We start from the raw sequence: 19,658 nt of genomic DNA on the forward strand, positions 1-19,658 counted from the left end.
CGGTGGTACACTTGGGACGGGATGATGGGGGATGATGGTACACAGTGTGTTAGGTTCTTTCAAAAGTGTACAATAACTGAATACATTTACTCAAGTATTATACTTATGTACATTTTTCAACTATATTAATCTAACAGATATATCTTTAGTTACCTGTTACTTTAGAGATTAAGATTTCACATGCAAAACATGGGATCATCATAATATAGGACAGACTACAACTACTAAGACTACCCAACATTGTATTTGTTTCATCTCAATGAGTCACAATATTACACATTATATATAGATATAGATATATATCTATATCTATAGATATATATCCTTATAGGTTATAGAAATTATCAATAATAATATATTATTATATAGATCTCTGAAATAAGCCATTCTGCATCATAAATTATTTTACTTTGGATACATTCTAATACATTTGCGTACATTTTAAATATACTTCAAAAACTCTATTTAACTGTGATATTATTATTATTATTATTATTTTATGTAAAAATAAAACATTTTACAGACTTCCGTTTTGTGGCGGAAGCAGCTGATCATACCCGGAACAGATCATTGGTTCTCGTTGCATCAGACGCCTGAGAGGGGAAGAGGACTCATGTGGCACTGCTGTGTATGCTAACGTAAGCTGACGTCTCTTTCGGTTTCATTCAAAGGTATGGATAAATTCTTACAGAAAATTTCAATAACAAACCACAGCTTTCTCCAAATGTCAAACTAGTTTAAAACAATGACAGCGTATCTAAACACTCGTAAAGCTCATCATGCGTTTAAATTAGAGTTTTAGTTTGTCTGATTAGCTAAAGCTAACTAGCGTGTTTGGCATGACTCCTCGTCACCTTTGACAGGTGACAGAGATGAGCTTTGCAGAAAGTGAACTTTTCAGAACCAGCTAACATAGCTATCATGTAACCCTTTGAATCAATGAGTCCAAAATACATTGACGCTGTGGAACTAATGTGACAGTTAAACACACCCTCTCCACCCTATTCGGGCAGACGCAGAATGTTTTTGATAGCATTGCAGGGATATTTGTTGTGCCAAAGTACTACTGCCAGTTCACAAAGTACATTATTTCTTCGTCTGCATCAGAGATGGCCACTCTCTACGTGTCCCCTCACCCTGATGACTTCAGGAGCCTTCTGGCTCTCATTGCTGCAGAATTTTGTCCATCATCCCGTCCCAAGACTCTCACAGAGGATCCTCCTGCATCTCTGAATGCCCGCTCCAGACCGACCCTGGTGCTGGGCACTGGGGAAGGTGACTCCATTGTGAGCGGGGCTACTGCTGTGTCCTGGTACCTGGCCTTGCAAGGAAAGAGGGCTGGGGTAGATACAAAGCAGCAGAGCCAGGTCTGGCAGTGGCTCAGCTTTGCAGACAATGAACTCACTCCGGTGTCCTGTGCTGTGGTCTTTCCACTGATGGGGGTAATGACAGTGGATAAGAAGGTGAGAGGACTATCCATATACTTATTTGGACATGTGTGTGATCCTTGTGAGGTTTTATTCTCATTATGTCATGTATTCTCAGCTCCAGCAAAGTTCCCGTGCAGAACTGATGCGTGTTCTGAAGGTTCTTGATCAGGCACTGGAACCGAGAACCTTCTTAGTGGGGGAAAGCATCACCTTGGCTGACGTGGCTGTAGCTACGGCTGTTCTTCTGCCCTTTAAATATGTGCGTATGTTGTTCTACAGGTTTTCCAAGTAGTTGCTGATTGTATCTCTGAATGTGTTTGCAGTCTGGACAGTTTATTACTGAGAAGTCTATTTGCTGCGTGTCATTCGTTGATTGAGGTTTAAATCTGTCAACCACAGACCGTTTATATATCTTTTGTTTTTAGGTGTTGGAGCCATCAGACAGGAAGGTCTTGACCAGTGTTACCAGGTGGTTCACAACGTGTATAAATCAGCCGCAGTTCCTGAAGGTTTTGGGGAAGATAAGCTTTTGTGAGAAGATGGTGCCTGTTACACCAAAGCCGAATGCTGCCGCAAATGCTAAAGAAGCTAATACTGGTCCTGCTGTTGATTCTGGAGATGGCACAGCTAATGGTCAGGGAGTTCTGTGCCACATTTCACAAGTTTTTCTTTTTTTTTTTTTTCTTGTTAGTTTTCTGATTTTCTTGAGGTTTCATTTTTCAGGCCCACCAAAAACAGAAGCCCAGCTGAAGAAGGAAGCTAAGAAGAGAGAAAAGCTGGAAAAGTTCCAGCAGAAGAAGGAAATGGAGGCGAAGAAGAAGACACAGCCATCGACAGAAGTATGAATATTTAACTTATACAAATCAATCTTCTTTGGTGTAGCTTTGAAAGACATAAATGTTTGCACAGCTTAAAGTTTGCTGGATATTAAATCACGTGTTCTGCTTTGCATTTTTTTTTTCCTTAAGAAAAAAGCCAAACCGGAAAAGAAGGAGTTGGGAGTGATCACTTACAATGTCCCCACTGCTCCTGGAGAGAAAAAAGGTAATTGAGCAGTGTGGGTGTGAGTGTTTTTTCTCCTCTGACAGAAGATTAAGGCTGAAAATACGTGGTGAAGGTTTAGTCTTCCGGGTTTGTTCACAATAACACTACTTTCCTATGGTCGTGGTAATGTATATGGAAAAAATTCTTATGAACTTCACTTCTTGGTCCTTCATATCAGTTATAGCAGGTTTGTTCTGCCTCATAGTGGTGGCTAGGGGGATTGTACTACCAAGAAAACTGACATTGGTGCTGCATACCTTCAATAATATTAGGAACCCTGAAATGTTTTATTGCAAGTAGCTTCAGGTCCTTCAACTCTCTCTCTCCTCTGGTGTCAGATGTCGTTAGCCCACTTCCTGACTCCTACAGTCCTCAGTATGTAGAGGCTGCCTGGTATTCATGGTGGGAGAAGCAGGGATTCTTCAAACCTGAATATGGGGTAAGAAAGTCCCTCTTCTCATGCCACAACAGAAAATATTGATATTTTAGTCCACAACAACATGTCTGTCTCCCTCACTACCTTCTGCAGAGGAAGAATATTACTGATGAGAACCCTCGTGGCATCTTCATGATATGTATCCCTCCACCTAATGTGACTGGATCACTTCACCTGGGTCATGCCCTCACCAACGCTATTCAGGACACTCTGACCAGATGGTAACTACTACGATCGGAGAGTTCAATAGCCTGAAATTCAAGTCATATTTGCAGTGAGACTTTTGTTGCATCATGGGATTTCTGCCTATCAATTTCAGTCTCACTTGTTGTGATCTGAAAACTGTGTGTTTGAACGGGTGCCTTCCTCTGTCCGTCCAGGCACAGGATGCGAGGTGAGACCACCTTGTGGAACCCAGGCTGTGATCATGCTGGTATTGCCACCCAGGTGGTGGTGGAAAAGAAGCTGATGAGAGAGAGGGGTATGAGCCGTCACGACCTGGGAAGGGATAACTTCATCCAAGAAGTCTGGAAATGGAAGAATGAGTGAGTGAAGAAAGTAGGAAAAAGAGATTTTAACTGAGATAAATACTGGAATAAATGCACAATACTAACTTAGCCCCTTTTCCCTTTAGGAAGGGAGATCGTATCTACCACCAGCTGAAGAAGCTGGGTTCTTCTCTGGACTGGGACAGAGCCTGCTTCACTATGGACCCTGTGAGTTTTCTGTAATCATAGAACTAATCTGAAAAGAATCTGAAGATATATTCCTCATTCTCATGTCTATACCCATGTCTCTCTTCAGAAACTTTCCTATGCAGTCCAAGAAGCTTTTATCCGCATGCACGATGAGGGAGTGATCTACAGGAGCAAGAGGCTGGTCAACTGGTCCTGCTCACTAAACTCTGCCATCTCTGACATAGAGGCAAGTGTTTTGGTTAGGTGTTACAGAAAGCTTATTGAGTGATAAATGTGTAGGCCATTTCCAGTAAAAACACAACAGTAACAAAAATGTTTCCGTTTGGTCTAGACCTGCTCAAATTGGAAAGCGTCATGAGACAGATGTTGTGATTTGGCACTATATAAATGAATTGAATTGAATATTCTTTTCTTTTTTAATTTTAGGGTTTTACATGCAGTACACTGGTAGAGATTTAGCAAAAATATTCAGATGGTGTATTTAAAACAACAAACAAACAAAACTTATGTATATATTTACATGTATCCCACACCAAAACTACAAACTGTATCTGAAACTCATTTTTGAGTATTCAGTATTGAAAACTGTCAAGCACAGAAAATTGTCATGGTTTAGATTCTTAGATTTATATTCTCTGATCACATATTAGCAGATTTAATCTCTTTAACCTTTTGTTCAGTGTATACTGTATTTCATCTCGGCCATGTTTTATATGCCTTTTTGTGTAAAAAATTAAACAAAAAAAGTTAAATTACACATTAAAAAATTAAACACTGATGTATTTGACAAATTTGTTACTCAAGAAATCAGAAGTTAGCCTGGGAACTGAGATGTGTGCCATATAAGCTGTAATGTCCCTGGTCCATGTCCATCTCTCATTCTCTCCCCACATTTCCTGTCTTATTCTTGAAATTTAAGGCAAAAAATAATCCTGAAAAGGGAAGATAACATTGTATTTCTTAAAAAAATAAAAGTGATTATACTGTAATATGGTAATGAAAAAAGTGTAATTTTGGTATTCACAGCAAGTGATTTCAGACAGTCCCCATACATCACATAACTTGTTAACCCTGTTCTAAGACTGAGATGGCGACAGATTCAAGCAATTCTGTCAGTACTGTCCATGCTGTGCTTTCTTTATTAAATCTTCTGGTTGGTTTGCAGGTTGATAAGAAGGAGCTCACTGGCAGGACTCTCTTGCCTGTGCCTGGTTACAAAGAGAAAGTGGAGTTTGGAGTTTTGGTGTCGTTCGCCTACAAGGTGGAAGGATCAGGTATGTGAGCTTGTACAGGCCAGAATATTTTCAGCACCTTGTGCCACTTCTGTAATACTGTTCTTAACATTTCTTTCGCTTTCTGTTTCTTAGACGAGGAAGTGATTGTGGCAACAACTCGTATTGAGACTATGCTGGGAGACACTGCTTTAGCAGTCCACCCTGCTGACTCCAGATATCAGCATCTGAAGGGAAAAATGGTGCTGCACCCCTTCTGTGACCGGAAGATGCCGGTTGTCTTCGATGACTTTGTGGACATGAGCTTTGGAACTGGTAGGCATAGTTACAGGAGGAGACAGTGTGCCTGTTGGTCTGCGCTGTGCTGAGAATAAGTAATCAAAACAAGTCATTAGGCCAGGACACTTTTCTTATTATGGCTGTTCTTTTTTTTTTTCCTTATTCGGCCTCTGCTGTCTCTCTGCACCATTTTCTGTTCAGGTGCTGTCAAAATCACCCCAGCCCATGACCATAATGACTATGAGGTTGGAGAGAGACACAATCTGGCCTTCATCAACATCTTGGATGAGAATGGCTTGCTCATTAACGTGCCTCCCCCCTTCCTGGTATAGTGTCTCATTAGTGTCCTTCCCCCTGCAGTGTGTGCATTTCCAGTGTGACATTAAAGTCAGGCTGCTTCATAGTTTGCAGGTTGCATCAATTTTACTTCTTAATTTGTCATTTTTAAACTATTCTGTCTGTCCTCCAGGGCATGAAGCGTTTTGAGGCCAGGAAGGCAGTGCTCCAGGCTCTCAAGGACAGAGGCATGTTTAAAGAGATCAAAGACAACCCTATGGTGGTCCCAGTCTGCAGGTAAAGGAAGGTTCATTTCTGCATAATTGGAACACAGGTTGAACTTTGTTGTAGATCTTTTTATCATGTTCCAGATCATCCTTTAAGCCCCCTTGTGTATCTTATCATATCAGTCGTTCCAAGGATATTGTGGAGCCACTGATGAAGCCACAGTGGTATGTGAGCTGTGCAGATATGGGCAAGCAGGCTGCAGAGGTTGTCAGAGAGGGACAGCTCAAAATTATCCCTGATCACCACCTCAAGACATGGTTCAACTGGATGGACAATATCAGGTAATTATCCCTTTATTTTGATTCTTTCTTCTGTTTGATACTTCAAAATATATCTGAGCTGTTATTGCCTTTTTGTGTTTAGTGTTATTACAGTCTCTACTGCAGTTGTGATTCATACAGTATCTGCACTTTTGACCTTTACATTGAAATCTTGACAGAAGTACAGTTAAACATTTTAAAATGAGCGTTGACCTTTAAGGAATATCCTGGTAATCAATAGCGATTAGTCGACTTGTTTCAGCTACAGGAGTAGATTAATTATTTTGAACAATCACATTTAGTATATAGTTATACATATAGTTAGTCCACCTTCAGATTTCATCCATCTTCCTATCAGGGACTGGTGTATCTCTCGGCAGCTGTGGTGGGGTCACCGTATTCCTGCTTACTTCATCACTGTCAACGATGCCTCTGTGAAACCAGGGGAGGTAAGATAATGTCACTGCTGTTGAGGTCTGGAGGATTTCAAATGACAGATAAGAAGTCTTTCTGTCTCTTATTCTGCACCTCTTTGTTTGTCTCTTTTGTTTATTTACCTTTTGTTTGTTTCTTTTTCTCCCCCTCCAGGACATGGACGGTCATTACTGGGTGAGTGGCCGAACGGAGGAGGAGGCCAGAGAGAAGGCGGCAAAACGCTTTAATGTGTCTACAGACAAAATTACCCTCAGACAGGGTGAGATTCAGTAGTTTTTATTTTCTCATGACCAAAATTATTGTCAGAGCTATGTAATCAGTTCATATTTTGCTGCTACACACATTCACCTTATTTAATTATGCTCCATATTCATGCGGATTAGATAACTTTTTGTTCCCGTGTTTCAGATGAGGATGTTCTGGACACTTGGTTCTCGTCTGGCATTTTCCCCTTCTCCATCTTCGGATGGCCTAATGAGGTAAAATACTGAGGTCAACCACCTTTCTACTGACACAAATGGCACATTTTTTCCACTAGACAGTAACAGTATCTTCTGCAGTAGAAACACAGTTCTAAAACTGCTAATGATTTACAAGTGTATAAAGTACACTTACTTATGTCATTGTACCTCTCAGAGTGTTGTTTAATTATGCCTTATAAACAGTGTTGTTTTGTCTCCTTGCTGTGTTTTTGTATTTCCATCATAAATGTTGTGGTTTTCCTTCAGACCCAGGACCTGAATGTGTTCTACCCCGGCACCTTGCTGGAGACCGGCCACGACATCCTGTTCTTCTGGGTTGCTCGCATGGTGATGATGGGGCTCAAACTGACTGGAAAGCTGCCCTTCAAAGAGGTGAGAACAGCCAAAATTGCCAAAACCAGAACATGACACAACTGGATGTGATGTTAGCGTTATTAGCAGGACGTGACTAAATAACAATGACGCTTTTCTTTTACAGGTTTATCTGCATGCAGTGGTGAGAGATGCCCACGGAAGGAAGATGAGCAAATCTCTTGGCAACGTCATTGACCCTCTGGACGTCATTACAGGGATCTCCCTAGAGGTAAATCTTAATCACTCTTTGATGCAAGTTCAGATACACACATATATAAAGTCTTTCTTCTCTCCCATTTGGGTTGTCTGTTACATGGACACCACACACTCATTGCTCCCTAGAGGCACATATTCTTATGTAAGCTTTATTAGGCACCCTTTTCTGTTCTCAACAAGCTTTATTGAGACCATCAATCTCTTCACCAGCAGGGGGAAACTACTGTCAGATGAAGCAGACCTGTCCTCTAGAGGGCAATGAAGGACTTGTAGAAAACTACACTTTACCCTTAATGTTTTCCTCTCCAGGTCCTTTTCCTGCCTGGCCAATAAAAACATCAAGCAGTTGAAATGGATTTCTCATTCTCAGGATGAAAAGAGAAAATTGTTCTCAAAACTCTTTCTTTTGTTTTTCAAATGGTGACTTATTCCCTGTTCCACTACCCTCTAGGGTCTTCATGCCCAGTTGATTGACAGCAACTTGGATCCACTGGAGGTGGAGAAGGCAAAGCAGGGCCAGAAGTCAGACTACCCAAATGGCATCCCAGAGTGTGGCACAGATGCTCTCCGGTTCGCCCTGTGCGCTTACACTAGCCAAGGTGAACTTCATGAAATTTATGAAAACAATGGAAAAAAAAACCCCAAAACAAAACAATATCACAATGCTGTCAGCACAAGGTCAGTTGTTCCAAATCTTGTTTTAATAAATACTGAAATGGCCATTTACTCCTATGTTTGTCTCCCAGGTAGGGACATCAACTTGGATGTCAACCGCATCCTGGGTTACCGTCACTTCTGCAACAAGCTGTGGAACGCTGTGAAGTTTGCCATGAAGGCACTGGGAGACAACTTTGTACCGTCAGAGAAAGCCCAGGTGAGACACGGAGAGAAGAACACAAAGCCTGTTCTGTGCTTATTTATATTCATCCGGTGACATACGTACCATATTTTGGCCAAGTAAATGTTTAGCAAACCTGTCTTATTGTCTTCTTCTTTTTGTCTGGGATTTTAGTTTCCCCATATGGTGCCCTCCTTTGTATTCATAGACTTGTACACGTTGACATGCGGGAGTTACTCAGTCCAGGAGTCGTGTTAACTGAGTCTGAACATTTCCTCTTTACACCTCATTTGATCCTCTCAGTTGTGTGGAGAGGAGAGCGTGTCAGACAGGTGGATTCTGTCTAGACTGAGTGCTGCTGTTGGTCTCTGTGACGCTGGCTTCAAGAGCTATGACTTCCCAGCCATCACGACCGCCATCTACAACTTCTGGCTGTACGAGCTCTGTGATGTCTACCTGGTAAGGAACTTTGGGACCCCTGAGGCGCCCCAGTCTATTGAACAGATTATCTGAGGGCATGTAAAATGTGAATGATTCCACAGAAGACTGTGTAGTCAGGACCAAAACAAATTACACCACTTGTTTCTCATCTCTTTCCTCCCACTCTTCTTGTCCTGAAGGAAAGTGTGAAACCGGTGTTCAGTAAAGCAGAGGAAGACAGTGCCAGCCAGAGACAAGCCCTGGTATGCAGACAGACCCTTTACACTTGTTTAGAAGTCGGTTTGCGCCTTCTGTCTCCCCTGATGCCTTTCGTAACTGAGGAACTCTACCAGAGGCTACCACAGCGGAGACCCCAGAGTGATCCCCCCAGCATCTGCGTCACATCCTACCCTGAAACTGAGGAGGTGAGATAAGGATAAAATTTATGGTTGGGTTGCAGTTCCACATATTGTGAAAGAATGAACATCATTTACTTTAAGTAATAGTCACTGAAGGTTAATTTTTTGGGCTTGGTCTTCTAAGTGTTTCTGCATTTTGTTGCAGTTCTGCTGGCACAGTGAGGAGGTTGACCGTGACATGGAGTTCATAATGACTGTGGTCAAGACCATCCGGTCACTGAGGGCTGACTACAACCTGACCAAGACCAGAGCAGACTGTAAGATTACACAAATGAACAAACTTAGAAAAAGTTGCTCTGAAATAAATGTTACTTTAAAGCCAACTATTCTTCATCTCGATTAGACATTAAATTTATAGAAACACCGTAGGAGTGCATTGTGTTTTTGCTATTTTTACTTTTCTTGCTTCCTCCATCAAGTAATCTAATTGTATAAAAATAATACCCAGGTTGACAAACACTTGAATTATCCCTTAAGCCAGTACATGTGAATTGTACATAAACATCATGTGCAGTGAATGTATCTTGTCTTTCATGATGCCTAAATTTTAATTTGCCCATTTCTATCCCAGGTTACCTTCAGTGCATAGACTCTGCGTCCGTGTCCCTGGTGCAGAAGTACAGTCTGCAGATTCAGACTTTGTCTTATTCTCAAGCCATCATCCCTCAGACAGCCAACCAGCCAGTCCCAGAAGGCTGCGCTGTGGCTATCGCGTCTGACAGATGCACTGTCAACCTTATGCTCAAGGTGAGGGCGGCTAATCTGTTCAGTTTGGTTTGGTTTCTCCCACCTCTCAGATGTGTGAAAGTGTTAGTTCTGGTTTTGTTTCAAGTGATTTGCCGTGCTACTTGTTTACATTTGCAAATCTTGTAAATTCACAAGTGGGCATCCTGTTTTGACCAATGACATGACTACCTAAGTACATGAATGCAAGTCACCTACTTGGTATTCAAGGCAGGTAAAAATGCGAGGAATACCATTTAAACTGCAAATTTGAGTTTAGTGTTTACTCCGTTCCCCCTTTACTGACCTGAAATAACACAATCTTAATTTACAACTGTTGTCCTTTTCTGCACTTCACCTTTAATTCCCCCAGGGTCTCATTGATGTGGAGAAAGAAGTGGCTAAGCTGATGACAAAGAAAGGTGACTTGGAGAAACAGATGGAGAAACTGAGAGAGAAGATGTCAAAGAGTGACTACAAGGGGAAGGTGCCAGTGAAGGTGCAGGAGCAGGATGCTGAGAAGGTGGGAAAAGGAAATTGACTCACAGTGTTTCTTGAGGTGTGGGACATGAATTTGTGGTAAATAATTACCTCCTTTTCTCCACAGCTGCGGCAGAGCCAAACTGAACTTGAAAAAGTGAAAGAAGCCATGGACAACTTCAGGAAAATGATGTAACGTTCCCCTTTAGCATTATGTGAATCACTTTTTTTCATGTCGGCCTATTAATTTTCATAGTCATTTTGCAAGTCGACTGTAGTGTGGAGGGAATTCAATAAAGCTCTTGTAATAGACACTTGTCTATTAGTTTTGTATTACTCTGAGGCAGTCTATTTACCTAACTCTCCTGCATAACTGTCCAATTTGTTTTAACAAGTAATTAGCAAATAAATTCAGTCTGTTATGTCAAACAATTTACTTAGCATATTTAATAGAACATTTAAGCAGAACATACAGCCTTGTTCATAGAGACAATTTCCACAATAAAGAAGTAAACCTGAAAAGCTTTTAACACTTTGGCTGCATTTTTAAAGATAAAAATTCCTGTGAACATTAAGATATTTTAGATATTATTGAAACTATAGCAATGTATTTGTACTTAGAATTGCTTCTTTACAAACACAGCCAAAGAGGGAACAATGGAAGGAATGAGAGATGGCTTATGCATTTACTGAAAATGCACCATTTTTTCCTTTTTTTTTTCTTTTAAAAGAGGCAAAAAACCGAAAATGATGACTGAACACTAACCTCAAAAGAAAGGAGGAACCATATTTTACAGGTTTTGGGGAGGAGGGAAGAGGGTTATAGTACAGCAGATCTTTCCAGATGCCTCCACACCAACACTGTATATGACAACAAATCTGTGTAATACATTCACACCATGCCAGGAACAGACTCTGACCACAGGGCATCCAAATCCTCTGCCGCTCGTTTCCTCCCATCCATCCATTCTTTCTTCCTTCACAGTCTCCAGGGTGAGTGGAACTCGGAGGCGGGGAGAGGAGTGCAGTGTGTCGTTTCAAAGTTTCGCATGTACTTCCGTGCCTTGGAGAGGGGAAAAAAAAGACAGAAGAGATGGAGGAGGAATAGAGAATGAGAGGTGTGGGAGGGCAATGAACAAAAAGTGCAGAACTTGATTACATTAGCTCTGGTCTGTCTGGCTCTGTGCCATACAAATCTCTCCCATCTCTTAAGGGTTTACATGGGAGGTGAATAAAGCCTAATTCAGGAGGCATTAGCAAGGGAGGCAAAGCATAGCATTAGCTGTAATTGATGGCACTCCTCTTGTTTGATGTTAAATGACTTCAATAAGCTGAGTGCAGTGAAATATATTACACCAGTCAACCTGAGAGCACAGGTGAGCTGGTTACTATGGCGACCAGGAAAGTGTTCCTCTGTGGTAATGATGTCTGAATAGCTGTGATGTGTGGTTTTTTTTTGTTTTTTTTTTTGTAGAGTGAGAGAAGGGGGAAGGTATGCCTACTTTACACAAGAAAATGGGGCTTATTAGACAAAAGGGAATTAGACTTTTTCTAATTTTTTTTTTTTTTTTTTTACCCAAATTAAGGGAGATGAGACAAAGACAACAGGTGGCCCCCCTTTAAACCAGACAGAAGAAACAACTGTACACACTGAGATTGAGTGCATAGAAAACAGATCATTTCCTCACCAAGAAAAGAGCCAGCTGCCGCCTTCCCTCTAGGGTCATATCCTCGCCTGGCAACACAAGTGTGTGTGAGTCCATGTAAAAGTACTGTATGTACCAAGGTAGTACTGTGAGCAGCTTATTTGCCTTGTAAATGTGAAAAGACCTAGGACTTACCAACACTCCATGGAAACAAAACATCTCTGTCTGCCTGATAGGACTGCAGCACAGACACACACCAGTCGTCATCCACCTCGTAGCCACTGTACACTGATGCTGCAGAGCAAGAGTGAGCTGGCATTACATAAGGTGACTTACGACACAAACTTTCGGCTCCTAAATGTAGACATACACATTTTTTTCTACCAATTAATACAATAAGTTTAATTTAAAAAAGCAAAGTTAAGCAAAGTGTGCAACACAGTGATCATGTGGGTCGACTGACCTTCTTCTAAGTGATTGGCGGATCCCAGCCACTGTCTAACAACTCTGACCCCTTCGTCTGTCATGATTTTTGGGTATCTGGGCAGGAAAATGACAGCATCACTTAAATGCATTCAAGTTCAAACACGCTGACCGTATCCAGCAATGAGAAAACTGAGATTAGATGTTGATGACACCAACCTGAACTGTAGCAGTTTGAGCAGGAGGTCATTGCCTCTGTTAGACATGATGTCCTCTGGACCCCTGTAATGCAGCGTACAGCTTGATATCAGATAGTCAGTAATCTTGTGACTGACTAGGCAAGTGAATGCTTCCTCCTACCTCTGCATCAACTAGCAAGGCACTTAACCTTCAACATACTGACAATTACTGTGTTGTAAACAGTAGATGATTCAAGTGCTCGGTAGTTTCACGCAGTTACACCCCCACTGACATCCTATTTCAATCATAATACGTCCTGCTCTCATTATGAATGTGTAAACCAAACGGGAAGCAAGCCCATACTACATATCAAGACATTTTAAGATGGCGTGTGGGTGACTGACGTTGTAGTGATGATCTCATCTCTGGTTCTCCTGATCAGCAGGACTGGTCCCTGATATCTGGAGGAAGAGAGAGGATTGTGTTAATGATCAGCGACTGTGAGCTGCAGCAAAGGAAGAAAAATTTGTGTCTCAGTACCCCAATATGTTGCATAATCTTAAATGATGCAGACTTTCACTTTTATGATTAGTGCCACTACAAACAGACTGTCACACTCACTTGAGAAGCTGCTCCGCGTTGTTGAGGTTCATGTACTGCCTAACTGTGTGTTGCACCAACGGTCCTAAGAGAGAACAAAACTATTTCTGTTTCTAAAACAAAACTACCAGCTAACGACAATTAACAGAGTTTATGACCTTTAACCCCTCAGACTCACTCCAGCTGTCAGGCATGACCTTGAGGGCCAGAGGCAGGAGGTCATCGAAGGAGGCATCCAATACTACTGATTGGATCTCTGGGTATGACATCACTGCCCAACTGGCTAAGAAAAGAAATGGAGAGACAGAGGGACCAAAAATAAAGAACAGGGATAAACAGAAACATGAAGGAACAACGGTAAGGACTTAGGTGATTTACATTGTAGCTTCAAGAGCCCATCATATACAATCCAGATTCCAAAGAGTTGGGACGATGTGTAAAACATAAACAGAACAGACTGAACAGACAGAACTACACAGATTTTTGTATGCCCAATCTGAATTTGACATTTCACACAAGTTGGGACAGGAGTAACAAAACAATGGCAAAGTTGTGTAAGGTACCACCTGCTGGGAACATTCCAGGAGTTAACAGGTACTGTAGTACTGTAGTACTGTAGTACTGGGCGTGTTATTGACCGCAGCCTCACTTTTGAGGAACATACTGACAAGGTTATTCTGTTATTACCATCTGAGGAATAATAGGATCAGTGGTGAGTTTTAATGACATCCACACTATTGTTCATGTTTTTATTTCCTTGCGGTTGGATTCCATTGTAACAGTCTTTTAACAGGTATAAATCAGAGATCATTCAACAAACTCCAAATTGAATAAAATGTATCAGCAAGAATCCACACAAAAACCAAGAAAAGAGAACGCATAACTCCAATCTTAATGACTGTGCACTGACTGCCTATTTGTTACAGGATTAATTTTAAGATCTTACTTATTTCTTGTGTGTGTGTGTGTGTGCTTATAATATGTTGGGGCTCCTCGGCTGTTGAACGAACTGCCTGAAGAACTCCGCCTCGCTACATCACCATCTTCTTTTAAATCACTTTTAAGGACTTGTTTTTATGAAAAGGCTATCTCATAATTTTTGCTTTTAATTCTTCTTTGGTCTATTTTCATTCTTAACTTTAATTTTACTTTTGATGTTGCACTTAAGACTTGCGTTTGAACTTATTCATGTTTTATTTATATTTTAATCATATATTGTTTGAAGTATTCTTCCTTGTGTCTTACATTATTGCGTATTTTGTTTTGTGTACACGTTTCTTTTAAAGCACATTGTAATGCTGTTTTTTTTTATTATACTATATAATTCTGTTTTGAGTATTTTACACTTTGTCCCAACTTCCTTGGAATCGCAGTTGTCTTGTTCTTGTCTTTGTGTACCTGTGAATCCTCCTATGGACCACGCATATACGACGATGTCACTGAGCTGAAAGCCCAGCTTGTGTACTGCAAATTGGATCACGACATCCATGGCGTTGGCCTCATTCTGGGGGAATGGTACTCCCTGTAGAAACAAAGATACAAATAAAAAAAGAGCAATATCCATGCATTATTAAACATAACAGTAACACCTAGCTACAAAACCATGCATTTCCAAAGAGTTAACAGATTTACAGTGTTTCATTCTACTCTGCTGATAATAACAACCACTAACAGCCACAGGAATGTTCTTGCTCCCTTGTGCAATACTGCCCAGCTGAAACCAGAATTTCAACATACTGTTTTTTCCATTGTGTTGTTTTTGTTAGGACTATGCAAAGCACAGGTGTACACTGTAAACTAATGCTGGTTTAAGGATTGAATGCACTAAACCTGACAAGCTAGCTTACCGTACTGCCTCCAAATCCAGGGTGGTTCCAGCCCAGTACAGAGTAACCACCTACAGTGTGCAACACAAGACTTAACTATAATTTAAATAGAACAATGAAATCCATTTTTAAAAAGGGCTTTTTCACAAAAAATACAAACAGAATTATGAAATAATTTGACTTTTGTCAAGTAGAAGATCCCTCACCCTCCAGCGGCGTGTTCATGCAGCCCACTTCATAGAAGCCTGCGTTTCCCTCACAGCAGATAACCTGTGGCAGAGTTCATACATTTCAGCACATTTCAGTACCCAAATCACAATGAGTCTGATGTGACACAAGTCTTGTTGGACCCTGGAACAAGTCTAAGACATATAAACAACAAGTCACTGAAGGCATTACCAGTGTCTTCCCATTCTGTCCCCCGTCTCTCCTTCGATCCACAAACATTGTGTCAATCTCATTGCCATCACAGGCTATGAGCTTGTTCCTCTGGCCATCAAACTGTGACAAAATGACAGAGAATGATGATCGGAATTTTTTGAAGTGAGCACAGACAGTTAGAGAGTGAGAATGTTTTTTTTTTTACCTCTTCTATTAACCTAGCCTGGCCTTGCTGGAGCATGGGCCTCATGGCTTTCTGCAATAAACCAACAGAGCCAGGGTACAGCATCCTCCTCCCAAATGAGTGGGCAATAAGAAAACTGGACAGAAAAAAAGACAAGATGTACCATAGAAACAAGGGACAAATACTGAAATTTTTCTTTGAAAAAACTGGACTGAATTTGGGTGAAATAAGTTGCAAACCACCTTGTATAAAGCAAACTGTATCGATCCTCTCTCTGAAATACTGCAGGATTGTCCTGCAGAGCTTTCATTTTTGAATTGCTGCACGAACTGGAAATACCTGATGATGTGGCATGGTAGAGTGCGCACAGAGTTGAGGACACTGTCAGCTGCTCCTCTTAGTCTGGGCTCTGGTTTTAGCAGAGAAACACCAGCCTTGGACATTTTCCTGTCGTGGACAATCAAAGGCTTACAATGAAACAGATAAAAAGCATTTTGAAATTCAGCGTACATATTTATCCAATACACTTCACTGCACTTTGGATGGATGTGTTTATAAAGAACTGACCCTGGTGGGAATAGAATAGAATGGCAGTGAACACATTTCAAATGGCAATAAATTATAAGAACATTAACTCACGGACTGCTGACTTCTGTCCAGCTGAAATCCGAAGGCCAGAATGAGAAGTCAAAGTCATAGCACCTCACTTTTTTCTACAGGGAAAGAACAAACAAAAAAAGTGGTCACTTCAATAAAAGAGGAAATACTTTTTTTATTTTTTTGTTTGAGCTACATTATGAAGTAAAAAATTATTGCACAGTGTAATGAATGAGGAAAAATGAGACCATATTGTTTATATTTATTCCCTATGAGCCTTGCTTTTCATTATTATTATTCTATTTGGTCAAGCTATTTGGTTTGATTTATGGCACAAACGAAGTGTGTCTGCCATTGCACAACCAGAACAGGAACAGGATTTGTCACACAGAGGGCACAGAGGGAGAGTGACAGAAACTGAGATAAAACAAAAGTGATCGGACCAGATTTGTGATGAAGAGAGATTAGATGTTTTGTCAAAGTCTGTTGCCCTGTCAACTTGAGTTTCTCCTTACCACCGGTTACCAAACCAACACTGAGGTGGCACTCTGCCTTTATCACAGTACTGATATCACAAGTTCTAGTTTCAATTTGGAACTCTGAACAGTAGCCAGGTTGCTAGCAGGAGCCACGTTTCTAAACTAAATTAACTCTAGCTACCACTTTAAGAGCACTTTAAATTCTTTTGTACAGGAATTATAATGTAATTATTGTCCCCTACTCCCTAAAACATTGTACCAATGACAGCAAATTCCACTGTGCAGTACTTGTTTCAAGTTGCCATGACCTCACCTTGTTCACTGATGTGTGATTCTTCTTGGCTTCTTCAAGAATTGTGATAAACTGAAGATACTCCGAGTTTTTCCATCTCCCATACCCTTGGGGAGAAAGGGAGGAGGTAAGGAAGGCAGGAGGAGAGCCAAATCACAAATAAAACGGGAGTGCACATGAGACACAAATATTTTGCTGCAAAGCCTCAAGGGTGCATTTAGTATGCTTTGTAGGTGCAGACCTTGTGCAACTGTCTCAATGTTAATGAAATCTTATTGGCATGCGGCACATACAGCATGTTGTGATATCTACAGATGAATGAATTGAATTACTTATTTCCTGCCAGGCTCAAATCTGTAGTCTCACCTCTAAGACAGGCCACTCCGAGAAGACACACCAGCACTGTTCCCAAATACTGACTCACTGGAACCAGCTTACTGCTGCAGATGTAACCTAAAAATACACAAAGCAATAATGACACAGAGATCCACATAACCCTCCATAATCCCCTTCTCCTTCTCACACTTGAACCTCATTAACTGGCACCAATATAAATATTCACACTCTCACAAGTACCCTATGCATAAATCAACATCAGAAGTTCAATTAAACACTAAGGAGAAGCAATTAATTTGTATTGATGCATAGTCTTGCTGGGTGATTCAGTTGATTGACTTTTTATTAATCCCACTAGTAGGAGAACAGCAATTCCCAAGAACATCTCCCAGTGGCAATTTTTCTTCTTTAATGGAAAGAAAAATGTCATCTGGAAAAAAATACATATTTTGACATATGTTACTGCCAAACCTTCTGAGAAATACTTCTACTGCAACATCTCAAGTTTCACTCTGTTTCTACACTTTGCTATTCTATCACAGCTGCGATCATTTACATGGGAGTAGGACTGGGCAATGAGGCTGACATCATTAACATGATATTATTTGGATATTTTCCAATATGCAGTAGATCTATATCATAACATGCAAGGTATGCAAAATTTCACATAAAATAGTACCTGTCCTCATTGCAGCTTATGCCCTGATGAACTCTTTGAGCTGGCTGAAATGTGTTGATTTATGCATGATGTATTAAAAGATTTTTAATTGTTACCAGAGTGCCTCTGATTTCTCTCAGACTGCTAATCAATAGCATCAACTTCCATTATATATAAGCTTTATATATAAGCTGGTCAGTCATTGTGTTTTTATTTCTGTCAATAAAGCACATTGCTTTTTACTTCAGCATTATTTCCTTATTGTTTTTGATGCAGTGCACCACTTCCCACATTTCTTTTATAAAATTACATCACAATTTTATTTTGCTGAATTAAAAGATTATTGATAATATTATCACCCAGCCAGTGAAGATTACCTCCTTTTGTACAGCAAAGTCTGTCCCTTTTTGGAATATCAATTCATGTGATACAACTTAAAGGTCAATTTTTAATAATCTTCTGATTACATTCTCAATTAATTAACCCTTTGGTCTACTGAACATTAAGATATAGTGAACAATGTCCATCACAGCTTCCCAAAGCTCAAGGCTTTGAAAATCTTGCTTTCAAAATCAAAAACACATTCAATTTACAAAAATATAAAACAAAAAAAGAAATCCTGACACTGGAGAAAGTGCAACTAGAAAATATTTGCTCTTATTCCTTGTTAAGTGACATCAAATTCTTGCCAATTTTTTAAAGCTTTCGACTAACTGATAAAACAACTAATATTGCTAATAATTCTGGAACAGCAGAGAAGAGATGAGTCTCCCTGTGTTGCTCACCAAACATGATTCATACAACTTACCTTTCCTGTACAGATAGCAAAGGAGAAGAGGAGAGCTGTAGTAGGACAGGGACCACAGTGCTGAAGCCTGAAGAGGAGAAAAAACCCACAAACTTTACTTCACAGAACAGAACTCTTTCCATACAGTAATATCAATCATTTAACCATACTGACCCAGCCGAGGATGCTGTCGGTGTGCTTCTCCAGACTCCAGGGTTGGTAGCTCCATCCCTGCTAACAGTGATTTAAATTGTTCATATCATGAGCGGTGCTGCTGCTAACGTCTGCCTTTCAGACAGCTAACCTTAGCTAGCTCTTAGCATTAACCGTAGCCATTTACAGAGACAGAGTGATAGATACTCCAATTGCACACTTTCCAGTGTGTCTTTACTGTTCAAATTAACATATAAAGTTAATGTTATGCTTATAATTATTTGTTTTCAGCTTTTGCATTCCCGTCTTAGCAAAGTTTCCTAGCGTTAGCATGATCAGGTTAAAGTCATTGAGAACAGTTTGTGAAGCTTCAGTTAGACTGGTTGTCACAGTGTGGGCGAAACAGAAGGTTTATTAACACGGAAAGACAAGCGTACTAATGTAAATGAATGAAATTACAATTGCCATTTCATTCATTTACGAACTGTCGATCCGGCTGCACAGTACGCTGACTGCGGGGGTTCAATAACAAACCCCTGACACTTCCGGCAGACAGCCAGAGCTACATCAATGCTAAAGGAAGAAACACCGTTGTTTTCGCAGTCGGCTGAACTCAAATGTATGCAAAACATTATATATACTCCTACCCTCCTCCCTGCCCTGCTTTCAGGCCGAGACTGGTCCGGTGAACGATGAATTCGTATCAAATGAGGCCCTAAAACACAGCGAAGCCACAACCAGCCGGCCATTCTTCCACTAGAGGACTACGGAAGCCTGCACTGGCCAAAACACTCTCGAAGGCGCTT

General features: G+C 40.7%; 2 protein-coding genes across 4 annotated transcripts; one reads left to right on the plus strand and one right to left on the minus strand.

Annotated features, from left to right (window-relative positions):
- Nucleotides 1-537: 537 nt before the first annotated feature.
- Nucleotides 538-11,374, plus strand: vars1 (valyl-tRNA synthetase 1). 2 transcript variants are annotated; one of them, XM_046399134.1, is made up of 29 exons: nt 538-638; nt 1,108-1,463; nt 1,546-1,689; nt 1,856-2,063; nt 2,154-2,269; nt 2,399-2,474; nt 2,813-2,913; nt 3,004-3,131; nt 3,291-3,455; nt 3,545-3,626; nt 3,715-3,834; nt 4,774-4,882; nt 4,976-5,155; nt 5,321-5,445; nt 5,589-5,692; nt 5,806-5,964; nt 6,302-6,392; nt 6,532-6,637; nt 6,787-6,857; nt 7,107-7,232; nt 7,339-7,443; nt 7,882-8,029; nt 8,177-8,304; nt 8,572-8,727; nt 8,889-9,113; nt 9,253-9,364; nt 9,679-9,854; nt 10,204-10,353; nt 10,438-11,374. In XM_046399134.1, the coding sequence occupies exons 2-29, from the start codon at nt 1,110-1,112 to the stop codon at nt 10,504-10,506; spliced, it is 3,834 nt and encodes a 1,277-aa protein (XP_046255090.1). In that variant the 5' UTR covers nt 538-638; nt 1,108-1,109; the 3' UTR covers nt 10,507-11,374. The 2 variants fall into 2 exon arrangements, with proteins under 2 accessions (XP_046255090.1, XP_046255089.1); XM_046399133.1 differs by having other exon boundaries at nt 549-671.
- Nucleotides 10,730-19,650, minus strand: abhd16a (abhydrolase domain containing 16A, phospholipase). Of its 2 annotated transcripts, none has more exons than XM_046399207.1 (20): nt 19,500-19,650; nt 18,874-18,930; nt 18,721-18,787; nt 17,285-17,371; nt 16,940-17,025; nt 16,190-16,263; nt 15,890-15,997; nt 15,572-15,686; nt 15,385-15,486; nt 15,192-15,255; nt 15,007-15,056; nt 14,558-14,681; nt 13,338-13,442; nt 13,181-13,244; nt 12,964-13,020; nt 12,599-12,661; nt 12,420-12,496; nt 12,152-12,250; nt 11,999-12,045; nt 10,730-11,373 (listed from the first exon to the last, which is right to left on the minus strand). In XM_046399207.1, the coding sequence occupies exons 1-20, from the start codon at nt 19,599-19,601 to the stop codon at nt 11,290-11,292; spliced, it is 1,632 nt and encodes a 543-aa protein (XP_046255163.1). In that variant the 5' UTR covers nt 19,602-19,650; the 3' UTR covers nt 10,730-11,289. The 2 variants fall into 2 exon arrangements, with proteins under 2 accessions (XP_046255163.1, XP_046255162.1); XM_046399206.1 differs by having other exon boundaries at nt 18,874-18,933; nt 19,500-19,642.
- Between the last annotated feature and the right edge of the window lie 8 nt (nt 19,651-19,658).

Source organism: Scatophagus argus, chromosome 9, assembly GCF_020382885.2.
Source record: "Scatophagus argus isolate fScaArg1 chromosome 9, fScaArg1.pri, whole genome shotgun sequence".
In the NCBI taxonomy this organism is placed as follows: Eukaryota; Metazoa; Chordata; class Actinopteri; family Scatophagidae; genus Scatophagus; species Scatophagus argus.